At 46.4% G+C, this 13,074-nt stretch overlaps 1 protein-coding gene across 1 annotated transcript in view; it reads right to left on the minus strand.

The window, feature by feature from the left end:
• Nucleotides 1-2,420: 2,420 nt before the first annotated feature.
• The window catches only part of xkr7b (XK, Kell blood group complex subunit-related family, member 7b), a gene marked incomplete at both ends in the record, with an annotated part of 51,679 nt that continues 41,025 nt past the window's right edge, over nt 2,421-13,074 (minus strand). The window contains 3 exons of the mRNA XM_080468738.1: nt 2,421-3,210; nt 5,090-5,309; nt 7,853-8,052. Of these exons, the coding sequence (XP_080324864.1) occupies nt 2,421-3,210; nt 5,090-5,309; nt 7,853-8,052 (1,210 nt within the window). The remainder of the gene's footprint in view (nt 3,211-5,089; nt 5,310-7,852; nt 8,053-13,074) is intronic.

Below are 13,074 nucleotides of genomic sequence, written 5' to 3' on the forward strand. Positions count from 1 at the left end.
TTGACTGATACTCTTCTTGTTTACGACCCGAGTGTGAATACAGACGTTTGGCTACTTGCCGATACGCAGCAGGAGTACTCAGTGATACCATTTTTAACTTAATGGGAAATCTGCAACCTATAGCAATAATGTTAGCATCATATTTAACCAGGCGACGGTTCGTGACTCAACGACGGCTCCACTTTGTCCCCGCTACGCCACAATTTCAAGTGAAAACAGAAAACTCTGCCGTAGATTTTTGAAATTGCTCCAACTTCCTAAAACAAACTGTCACTCTGGAATCGACAAACTTTTCAGGAACCAAAACGTGAAAATGACACGACACTTGATACGTTGTCGCGTAAATTAATCCTGAAATTGGATTCTGTCCCTTTAAGAGCGCAGATCCATGTGAAAGAGCTTTCAAAGAAAAACTTGAATGAGATTCTACTGCAAAGGAAACAGTTGGACTTCGTGTTTTTTCTTCTACTAGTTCTCACAGCAGTTGTTGTGGATTGTATTTTATTTTAGTATTTGGAGGAATCTAACTGGATAACTCCACTCTGAGCTGCTTGTACCTCGCCTCGACGACGTAACATCAGCACTTTAAGAAAACAGTCAAATGGTGACGACCGTCATCAGTCGAGTCGAGAAGTCGAAGGCCTGCATGTCGTTTTCTTTTGTAAACTCCCGAGTTTAACACATTCAAAGCCTCATCAAACAGGAAACACAGTATTCCTAAACAGCTACCTCAACAAAAACATGGTACTCTACATTTTCTGACACGATACTTTCAGCGTCTGTTTGATTTTCTCCGTCCAAACCCAACCCAACCTATAATTATGGTTTTTATGGTGAAGTGAGATTGCCGATGATCCTACGTAATTTTCCCCCGAAAAAACTGGACGACTTTGGACGACACTTAAGATTCTCATGAGAAAGTGTAACTTCTTCATCACCTAACTACAGCTTAGTATAACAGCTTATATCTGACATCTGTATTTATTCAACTGTACATCACAGGCCTGTTTGTGGTGAGCTTCAGGGCGCCCTCTGGTGGCAGCCATTGCAAAAGACTCCCGTCCTTCCTCACAGGATGTGGATGGAAATGGCAGAACTTCTGCTGTGGCTGCCTCTTGAACGCGGGTGGACGAGGGTCTGGTGTCGCTTTTATCTCAGGCCGACGTTTCTTCAAGCGATCCTCGGCCTGGTCCGGGTATGGAGCTTGGTCTGGAGCCGGATCTGGAGCTGGAGCTGGGTCTGGAGCCGGGTATGGAGCCGGGTCTGGAGTTGGAGCTGGAACTGGGCCTGGAGCCGGAGCTGGAGCCGGGTCTGGAGCTGGAGCTGGAACTGGGCCTGGAGCCGGAGCTGGAGCCGGGTCTGGAGCTGGAGCTGGAGCTGGAGCTGGGTCTGGAGCCGGAGCTGGGTCTGGAGCTGGGTCTGGAGCCGGGTCTGGAGCCAGGTCTGGAGCTGGAGCTGGGTCTGGAGCTGGGTCTGGAGCTGGGTCTGGAGCTGGAGCTGGAGCTGGAGCTGGAGCTGGAGCTGGGTCTGGGTCTGAAGCCAGGTCTGGAGCTGGAGCTGGGTCTGCAGCTGGAGCTGGGTCTGCAACCGGAGCTGGGTCTGTAGCCGGGTCTGTAGCTGGAGCCGGGTCTGGAGCTGGGTCTGGATGGATTCTCTTCAGGACCCCACTTAAAGATTCATTCCAGGTTTAGTCGTCAGGGACATGCAAACTTTTGGACACGATTGGTCAGAAATGAAAAATTGGAACGTTCCAGTATGTGCCGTCTTCACCGTCACCATTTCTCACAATGTGAACATCACGAGTCAGCAAATATTCATGTTGATGAGGAAAACATTTGTCTTTTTTTTTTTTTTTTTTTTTTAGGGGATGCCTGGACGAGATGACAAACCGAATATTTCTCTGTGTCTCCGAGGTGCGAGGCTCAAGCAGCCGACTGTTTCTCAATTAATTATCTCAAACTCCACAACTCCATTTCTCTCAAATTCCTTTTTTGGCTCCTCGGTCCAGGATGAAACGGAATCTAACGCTCCTCGGTCCCTGGACGAGAGATTACGTGTCTCACTTCCAAGCGCTTAGAAAATAAAATCATTAGATAAGATTATCCCGGTTCAGTGTGACTCCCCTAGCCCCACCCCCAGCTCCTCCCCTAGCTCCTCCCCTAGCCCCACCCCCAGCTCCTCCCCTAGCTCCTCCCCCAGCTCCTCCCTTAGCCCCTCCCCCAGATCCTCCATGATACCGACCCCCGGACCGCCTCAGCCCCAGATTGCGCTTCACATTTTACAATCAAGTTTTGACGGCGTCTTTTCTTAGAGAGAGCTGCCCGACGCTCCGACGCTCTTCAGTTCATGCCCGTCCCGGTGAAGGTGGTCCTGGAGAGACCCCCCCCCCCCCCCCCCCCCTCCCTCAACCCCCCGTCGGCTTAAACAGTTGTCTCGTACTCCAGAACCTCTTTGCTGCCCATCATGCTGCTTCGGTACTGGATGCGAGGGCTGACGGCCGACGAGGTCTCCAGGAGCAGGATGGTCTTGCGGAGGCGCCGGTCGATGAAATGGGCGTCCCACGCCGGGTATCGCTTCCGCGGCAGGTCAATCCGGATCACCGGGCCCTCCGGGGCGCGGGACGACGAGGAGGTCCTGTGGAGGAGCGCCGGGGACGAGGAGGGTGAGGGGCGCACCTGGAAGATAGGCAGGCAGCTGTCCCGGTCCCCGGGAACCGGCTCCCCTGTGTCTTTAGTCCTGGGCAGGGTCCTGGGGGGACTGGTGATCACCATGTCCGTTTGAGATCCCTGGGAGGGGGTGAGGCAGGCGTCAATCACCCCCGCCACCCCTCCCGCCCCCGCCACGCCCTCGTCCACACAGCCCCCCCACTGCGAGCCCAGAACGGGCCCGTCCGGGTGCAGCCAGCAGTAGTACACCAGCATGAAGAAAGTCCCCAGGGCGAAGCTGCAGGCCACCAGGCAGACCACCACCAGGGCCGAGGAGTCGGAGGTGTGCGGGCCGCGGTAGGTGTACCAGGCGGCGGTCAGCGCCACGTTCTCCGCCAGCGTCACCGAGTAGTAGACCGTCATGCGGAAGCGGCTGGGGCCCTCCTTCACGTTGAACCAGCAGAAGATGTAGATGATCCCCACCACCATGTTGTAGATGATCTCCTCCCACTTGGACATGCAGAAGTCGGTTTCACCTTGAATAATCCAGAAGGTCATCACACACCTGGAACACCAACGGAAAAGACGGTCAAAATGATTTTAAATGTCTGGAGCATCATTGTCTGCTGTTGAGACCTTCAGACCAACATCAGACACACAAACATGGAAGCTTCTAATCTTCTTTTACCGACGGGTCCTCCAGTCGGGACTAAACTGGTGAAAAAGCGGCTCCATCTGCTTTTTTCTTTTCTGTTTCATGTGTTTTCTGTGCCTGTTTTGTCTGGAACTTTAATGTAGTGCTGCTTGTCTTGGTCAGGACGCTCTGGAAAAAGAGATTTTTAATCTCAACCAGGTTTTTCTGGTGAAAAACAAAAAACGGTACTATGGAGTAAAACTTAAATAAAATCATGTTTATGCTGGATAACTCATGTTGTTACTGAGAAAAGTATCTTTGGTTAATTATATTAGATATATTTTTTAATAAGACCAATCCAAAAGGACTTCCCTGCAGTCACTGTCATTGACTTTAGCGATGCACAATAACTTTAATAATCTTTCACCCTACTGATTCCGACAACCAATAACTTCCTGCTTCTCAGAACCGATACTGAAACAATAACTGAGAACATTTATATCCTCCGGAGGTAAAGGACGGCAAAGATGAAGGTTGGATGTGTTGTTTTGTCACTTTGGCTGAACATATATTGCAGACTGCGTCGTCTTTTTCAGGCCACGTTTACACGTACCCAGATCTTTACAAAAACTAATATTTCCCCTCTACGTTTACTAAAAAAAAAAAATAATATTAATTGACACGGACCCGCATGAGCAACCAGACCTGTAGGGGGCAGTGTAATGAGAAGCATGAAGCCATGATAGCCAATCAGAATCCTGGAAAAAAAAACACAACGTCATGATTGCGATGGAAATCTCCGCCTCCCGTCTTTAGATGCAAACAGAGCCACACAGTTCTTCTAAATCTCCACTGGGAGTTTTCAGGATTCATCGTTTGGAGAGACTCGTAGCTGCTTCATGTGTAAAAGCAAGAAACGTTATTTAGGTATTTAATCAAATACCCGGGTGTAAACGTGGCCTCAGAAACAGTGATGGCGGCGACTTGTCTATGTTTGAGGTGACGCATCAACTTGAAGTAACGCGTGAAGCAACGGCAGCGACAGCAAACAAACAAAAACAAGCAGACACTCAGATCTCTCGAGAATCAGGCACTAAAGGCACCGGACAGAAAACACCTTCGTTATCGTCACTCTAATATTCTCAGTAAATACAAATTACTCCATTTGGAAGATTTAATTCGATATACAAATTTAAGAACCGCCTTCAAAATCGTTCATGACGCTGCCGGCCATCATTAACAACAAATGAACCGTTTCAGTGCCAACGGACACGGTTTTCAAAATGTTTCCATGTAAACGCAAAACTTTTCTGAAAAGAAAATGCGAACACGACGTGATTTCACCCGACGCTCAAACGGTAGAAGTTGCGCCGGCAGCCTGACACAAGCGCCCTCTAGTGGTATGATAAGGAAAGTCATCGTTGGTTCAAATTCCTATTTGAGACGGTTGTGGTCTTTCCTTCATCTCCTCGCAGGATCATTAAGAAAGTTCTTTCCTTCAATAGATTGTAGATTCTCCGCTGTGTGATGTTTGATATTTCATATCTTTAATGCTAAACTACGTGTGACCTTGGTAAGAATATATTAAAAAATGCGGCACTTTTGACTGCCGTCATTCCGCTGTGTGCAGGACAGAATGAATAAAGTAATCCTGCTCTGTCTGGCTGGTTATGTCCGAGGTAAAGACGTCGGGTTGAGCTCAGTCGATCGTTACAAGGCTGCTGGTCACAGTGGGAAGGATCAATAAATCCTCCTGATATCAGGTGTGATGGTGTGCCTCTTCCTGATCCAGTGTTTGATGGAGGCGCACCAGTGGCTGACGATGAAGATCCCGAAGTAGAGCTGGAAGACGGAGGCGAAGAGGGCGAAGGCCACGGTCCTCGCCCCGATGGTGAAGAAGTGCCAGAGCATCTGGGCGATCACCGCCTTGTAGGACATCGGCAGCTTGTCGTCCCGCGAGTCCCGGAGAACCTTCTGGTAGGAGGCGATCATCCAGGCCAGCGACACCAGGGAGGCCGAGGCCGACAGACCTGCAGAGACATGCACCGATTACAATCTGTCTGTCTGGACCCCCTCCTCTAGGGGGCGCCAGAGAGCTTCAGGAGACAGGAACAGACCTGGGTGGGTCAGGGGGTTTCCTTTTCTCAAAATGATTTATTTATTTATTTATTACTGCAATTTCGCACATACAACCAGTGATTATGATTTGTGCTTGAATATGTGAATACTGTTAAAACTGGACATCCCAAAATACCTTGTTTGGTCTTTTTTTTTGGGGGGGGGTCTTGATAAAAAGAAATACGCAGAAGGTAAAAGAATAATTATAAAAAACCTGTTTTAACCCGGCTTGAGTCTCTGCTCCCGTTTTATTTTTGGCCATTTTATTTCTCTATTTTTTCCCCTGATCGAACCTCGTGGTTTTACATTTTGATTGTTTTTCAAGTGCTCGAGAAATAAAGTTGAGTTTTCAACACACAGATTTTAACAATCAATTCCAAATGTAATAGAACCTCATTAATCGTTTAGAGGAACTTGATTTGTTTCAGCAGCACAACCAGTCATCCAGAAACAATGAAACTAATATGAAATACTTCAATTACTGCAGTTATGACAGTATGTATGAAGTCTACAGAAACTATCCAAACAAAAGGACGACCAGATTTGATGATTTGAGTCTGAGAGCCACTAATTAAAACATATTAATATCTGTAGATAAACATTTAGTTTGTCTGCTTTCCACAATGATTCTCAAAAATAGTAGAATCTCCAAGATTAAGACCAATAAAGGTAAAACAGATAAAACATCCAGAACAGCTGGAATTGATGAAAATGGATAAAATAGTTGAATTTGTATATTATAGTAAAAATAGTAAAAAAAAAAATGAAATCGCAAGTATAGATTATTTTTAGTAAAGAAAAAAAACAAAGGGACAAAATCAAAAAGGAAAATAATAAAAAAGAGATAAATAGAACAACAGGGAAAAGAAGGTAAAATCAAGAAAAGGGAGAAAAAAGAGAAAGAAAGAGAAAAGAAAAATACATTATTGATGTTAGAAGAATCTTTTCATTATATTTACAACAAGAAGCGAGAAAATCACGTCTGAGTAACGAGAAAAGTTTTCATCTGGAGGAAGATCGACGAGTTACACGCCAGAACTTCATTCTGAAAAGTAGAAATAAAATAAAAGCAATCTGAGTTCATATTGAAGGTTTAGAGCAAACATGTTCTTCTTCTCGTCTTAAGTCTACAAACAGTTTCTTTTCATAGAAATTAAATCAGAAATACAAATTCCTCCTAAACTTGACGAACTCCAGTGGAGCTCCGTTCTAATCCAGCGGCTCGTTTCCTCCCGTTCTTCTTCCTGCAGATTATCAGCGCCAGCAGAGCACCAGAGACTTTAACCATTAAACATTCATGGGAGTTAATCATGCGACTTTCTCTCAAATTAGCCCCGAATCACAGAGGAAGCAGGGAAATTGAAGATGAGGAGAAGCTTCATGTTTTAATGCAATTCAGAGAATTAACAATCATTTAAAAAAAAGAAATTCAACAATAAGAAATAGAAAAGAAGCAGCTTGTGCTTGAAGAAATGTTGATTTTTCATGTTAACTCTGTAAATTGTATTAAACTGTTTCCGGGTCACATATTTAAATACTTTAAAATAAATGTTTTGGCTTTTTGCTGATGTTAACTGTTATTCTGAGACTTACTTTATTTTACTTTTGCGACATTTGAAGGGTGAAATAAAGAAACACCAGCAGTAAAAACCATTTATAGAGAATAAAACCTGAAAACTGACATAAACAACTGACCATCACTATTTAAAGTATTAAAGAAAGAACCTCCATGGCGCTAGTATTCTGCACAAAATGTGTATATTCCAGAAAAGTTACATGTTTTTTAATCCACAGAAGATTGACCGATGAAATGTTTCCACCTATGAAAATGGGTATAAACGTGATATTGCTTGTGGAAGATCATCTCCTAAAACTGCTTCCTTGGTGGAAGTTTAAAAAAAAAAAAAAAAAAAGAAGCTCCGTCTCCGTGGAAACGGCAGAAAATGCTTTTTTCCCCCTTTTTTTGACCTGGTGAGTTCGTTGAGACCTGGTTCTCGTTTTCAATAATGACCTTGTTGTTATTGACTCCACCTCCGTGTGTGTGTGTGTGTGTGTGTGTGTGTGTGTGTGTGTGTGTGTGTGTGTGTGTGTGTGTGTGTGAACACATGGAGAGAGTATATTTTGTTTTATTCATCAAAGGCCAATCTGCTTCTTAAGAGGTGCATGAATAAAGCATAAACTCTCATAGTGATAGCGGCCCTCCACACACACACACACACACACACACACACACACACACACACACACACACACACACACACACACACACACACACACACACACACACACACACACACACACACACCAGAAGTCTTGATTAGTGTCGCTTTTCTTAACAGACGACTTTCTTTCCTCAGAACTTTGCTCCTATTTGCATATTTTCGATGACTGGTTGTTTGGACTCTGTGGAGGCGGAGCCAGGAGGGGGGGGGGGGGGGGGGGGGGCGTCGCTCACCCTGCAGCGGCAGGACGGCGTTCCCGTGGATCATGATGCTCAGCTGCAGGACGAGCTGCGGCGCCGACTTCAGGAAGGCCTCCAGGAGGCGGAGCATGGTGATGTCGGCGCTCTCGAACATCAGCCGCCAGTGGAAGTGGCGGCGGGGCCCGTTGCTGTGCCAGCGGCTCTGGGCGCCCAGGTAGAGGGCGTGGATGTACCTGAGGGCGAGCGAGAGAGAGAGAGAGAGAGAGAGAGAGAGAGAGAGAGAGAGAGGCTTAGAGTGAAGCTCTCCCGTTTTCCTTGTTTTTGTTTGAGACACCGTTTGAATTTTAGAATGAAAGCAACTAGAAAGTTTCTGCTTGTCAATCGCCTCGCCTTGGCGCCTCGCCTTGGGCGCCTCGCCTTGGGCGCCTCGCCTTGGGCGCCTCGCCTTGGGCGCCTCGCCTGCGACCGTCCAAAGAAAAAGTTATTCGAAATAATAGGAAATTAAAAAGTGTCCTCCATTGGTTGGGTGCTTTTAACTAGGATCCAGGAATTTCTATCATTTAAAAAAAGTAAACAAAACACCATTAAGTAGAAAACTCTTCAGCACCGTGAGACTCTGAGGTACGTCACCTCCACCAAAACCATCTTCTTTCTCCCCGTCGCTCCTAAAAAGTTCCCCGTCCAGGAGAAACCATGAAAACTACTCAAACCGATGTAGTACATCTGCCAGGCCTTTAGGTGGCGATGTAACGCTGCCACAGACATACACCCAAAACGAAGAAGACCTGGAGCATGAAAAAACATAGAAATGGACAAATCCAACCTGTGTCCTCATTAAAACGACGAGATTCTGCGGCGCCACCTGCAGCAGGTCGTCCGCCATTGCTCTCCATAGCGGCTCCAAATAGGCATTATAACTACTGTAGAGCTACACTCGGTAGAGCGCAAACCTTAGCCAGCGCCACATTTGCCACCATGGAACCCAGTGGATTACAAGGTTATTGATCCATCGTCTGTCGTCAAGGTCGTTTGAGTTCCTTCATGTAGTTGCAACATTCAGATTAAAGGTTCTGTCGGTTCCTCTTCTGTTGTGGTTCTTTCATCTAATGGAGACAAATCATCCCCGAACCGCTCATCTGATTCGTGGTAATAGTTTTTGGTGAAAAGTTACACATATCCATACAAACCAATAAATAAATACACGCAGACAAAAAGCCAACCGTGGTTCCAGCTTCGGTTCTCCATAAAACTTGTCCGTCTCTCTGACGTTCTCGAAGCACCAACACATTAAAGCCTTTCAACTCAGACTGAAGCAATAACTGACGTGTTTTGGGAGGAAGGTTGTTCTCCCGGCGGAGACGCTCTACGTCTGAACCCGTCAGCGTCGGCCTCGGACCTGCTGCCGTTCCGGTCGCGGTGTTTGGTGTCGGTTGCCGGGTTGCCGGGTTGCAGCGGGTCAGTTGCCACATGCATCACGGTCTGGATGGAGTGATGTGAAGAAAACAGGGGCAGGACTGTGCAAAGATCTGTGACGCCTGTGTTGTTGCTGTTGTTGTTTTTTAAATCTGCGCTTGCAGAAGTAAAGAGTGACTCGGCTGTCAGCGAGGAGCAGGAAGCTGCACGTGACCCGGCGGCGGCGGTGGCGGCGGCGGCGGCGCTCAGCCACGTTTGTGATTTGGGTTAGAAATGTCGTTTTTCTGCTCACAGGCCAAGTTTACACGTTTTCAAGTGAAAAAAGTTCTGTAACATTTTCGGTTTTCCGTTTACACGACGGCGGTGCTCGGAGCCAACCTTTTGAAAACAGCTTCCTCAGTGGAACGTTCCCAAAACGCTGCGTCTCCATGGAAACGGGGGGAAAACGCAACTTTTTGTGAAACTCTGCAACTGGTCATGCGAAAGGATCGGAATCAGTTGAGAACTGAGAACCGGTTCTCAGTGTGTCCAGTCTGTGGATCGTCGCCACGTTCGTTAGCACACGCAAACTCATACGCGGCGACTGCATTCACTAGCGCAGCAGCAGGAAACATGGCGGCCAAGTTTGGTTCCATTTCGGGAGAAAAGTCGACAAGAGGGCAACTTGCAGTGTGGAGGTTTTCCTCGATGGAGGAAGTCGGACCAACACGCAGGAACATCTGCACACAGCAGCCAGAACGTTGAAAGAACGTGACGTTTTCGATCCGCTCCGGAGAGAATCTCATCCCGTGACAACGTGAGCACGCCCTCTGCTGGTGATACTGCAGATCCTTTTTTCCAAAAGAGAATCGATAAAGAACCGAATCGTGAAGCAGAATCAAACATGGAATCGTAATAATCGGTTTCCGTCCCGATTCTCCAGAAACAACATCCTTCATTAATCTATCCACCTTCTCTCTTTAAAAAACACCCGCTAATCATTGTTTTCCAGGATTTTTCAACTAGATAAAGTTTTAATTGATTCAAAAAACTAAAAATGCAACCAGGGCCCTTCTTAAAAATGTATCTTCATGTCGTCTCCCTGAACAGTGGAACAGGAACCGAGGTTCTGTCGACCCTAAAATATCTGGGACTGTAGTGACTTTGTTTGCTCGATTTGCATCTGGTGTGGTCGAACCCTGCAGGAAGGCCTGATGCATCATGGGAGCAGCGGCTGGCAGACGGCGGCAGCGACACTGCGGGAAAGATGTTTGGTGGAGGAGAACCGAGGCTCTGAGGAAAAGTGAGACGACACTCACTTCCTGCGCTTCTGCATCCCCAAGCAGATTTTAAATGGAGGGTAAAAATAACCTGGGAGTCTCAGCACACACACACACACACACACACACACACACACACACACACACACACACACACACACACACACACACACACACACACACACACACACACACACACACACACACACACACACACACACACTCGACGTCTCTTCATCTCTTCAACACTCATTCCGTGTTTTTGTTTTCCACCCATTTCCTTCGTCTCTTTGACGATAATTTAACCCTTTTCTGATGTCGAACTGATTTTCAACTTAAAACGAATGAAAGCTGATGACTTTTCCTGTTATGAGAGGATTTCCTAAAGGTTCTCCAGCAGTACTACTCGTCCCCATACCTGGACTAACGTCCCAGAAGTGAAGACAGTCTGTCCTCTCTGTCCCTGGCTTGTTTCAGGTTTTAAAAAGTGTGTTGCTCCAAGCAGCCAATCAGAGATCAAACCCTATATAGTGTCATCGGGGGTTTAGCCAATCCCAATCAAGATTGGCCCTCCCTTTGACTCCTCCCACAATTAGGCAGCTCTGCTCTGGCACATGGCACCACGAGAGGAAGTACTTCCTCCTCTTCCCAAGATGGGCATGTGTGGGCGGAGCCAGTCCAGCTCACACAGACACAGCAGATTCTGAATGTAGCTCCTATGATCCAATATTCAAATGAGGAAAATCAAGGAGGAGCTAGAAACTTAGAATACTGAAGGTTTCTGGACCGACCAGACCAGGAGGAGGAGGAGAACAGGAGGAGGAGGAGGAGGAGAACAGGAGGAGGAGGTGAACAGGAGGAGGAGGAGGAGGAGAACAGGAGGAGGAGGAGGAAGAGGAGAACAGGAGGAGGAGGTGAAGAGGAGGAGGTGAACAGGAGGAGGAGGAGAACAGGAGGATGAGGAGGAACAGGAGGAGGAGGAGGAGGAGAACAGGAGGAGGAGGAAGAGGAGAACAGGAGGAGGAGGTGAAGAGGAGGAGGTGAACAGGAGGAGAGGAACAGGAGGAGGAGGAGAACAGGAGGAGGAGAACAGGAGGAGGAGGAGGAAGAGAGAACAGGAGGAGGAGGTGAAGAGGAGGAGGTGAACAGGAGGAGGAGGAGAATCAGGAGGATGAGGAGAACAGGAGGAGGAGGTGAGAGGAGAGGAGGGGAGAACTTTCTAGTGGACAGACCACAAGTTGGATTGTTATTACGGTGACTGTCAAAATAAAAGTACCAAGTCCAGGAGAACATGGACTGGGAGTCATGACACCACGGAGGAACCTTTGTTTCTGTGCACTACTAGTCACTACTGAAGCTCTTGTTGGTACTTCTGGCTTCACTGTGGGGCATTAATGGCTTAATTGCCAGGGTAATTATATAGTCGGGATAATTGTGACCATTTTTATGGAAAAACCACAGCTACACATTACTACATAGTACTATCGGGTATTTACAGTGACTGTAGGGCACTTATGGTATAAATACAACTTTTTACGCAGTAACACATTGTCCCCTTTGGATTATATAATTAAAGGATTAGATTTTTACACAACATACTGTCGAACATTCCCTGGATAATTCTGTAAATGTCAGCGTTTAATCCTAATGTAACTGTTGGTCAAATAAAGAGTAACAGCAGAGTAACTATTGGATCAAGTTACCGGGTAACAGCAGAGTAACTATTCACATGGTAAAATAAACAAGTATGTCGTTAATGTTTATAGTGTTGTTCTCTGTGTGCGTGTGGTTCCCAAACAAAACCAACAAGAACAAAACGCTCTGGCCCAACATGCTCACTACAGGGTTTTTACCGGACATCGTTTTCAAAAAGTGTTTTCACCAGAAAAACGATTGAAAATTAATAAAAGAATAAGTAAATATTTAGTAAATATTTACAGGCTAACATGGAGAATCTAATGGGTGTTTAAAGTGGGACAAAATAAGACGTACAGAGTCGATACTCGAGGAACTGTGGGCTTAAAAACTACAGTAATTCACATGGTAGCTATAGAAAGTATCAGGTATATTTACAGAGTAACGCCAGAGTGAGTATTTTCTGTTAGAGTAACTTTAATATAGTTAATAATTTTCAATACTCAGAAACTGAAGGATAGTTTTCTCTCTTTTTATCAGTCATACGTTAGTTTTCTTGAAGTTTTGGTACATTTTATTATTTCCTCTGTTTTTCTCTTCCTCCTTCCTCATGATTCATCTTCCTGACTCGTTTGTCCTCCCTCCATTTATCTTCATCTTCACTCCCTCTTTTCTGTCTGCTTTCCTTCACTTGTGATCCCATTTAGTTTAACTCTCAGTCCAATTTCATGCAGCCTCTCTCTCTCTCTCTCTCTCTCTCTCTATCTGTCTCCCTCTCTCCCTCCCCCTCTCTCTCTCTCTCTCTCCCTCTATGTCTCCCTCTCTCTCTCCCTCCCCCTCTCTCTATCTCTCCCTCTATCTGTCTCCCTCTCTCTCTGTCTCTATCTGTCTCCCTCTCTCCCTCCCTCTATCTGTCTCTCTCTCTCTCCCTCTCTCTCTCTCTCTCTC

The sequence above is a fragment of the Lipophrys pholis genome (genome assembly GCF_963383615.2).
Source record: "Lipophrys pholis genome assembly, chromosome: 8".
NCBI lineage: Eukaryota > Metazoa > Chordata > Actinopteri > Blenniiformes > Blenniidae > Lipophrys > Lipophrys pholis.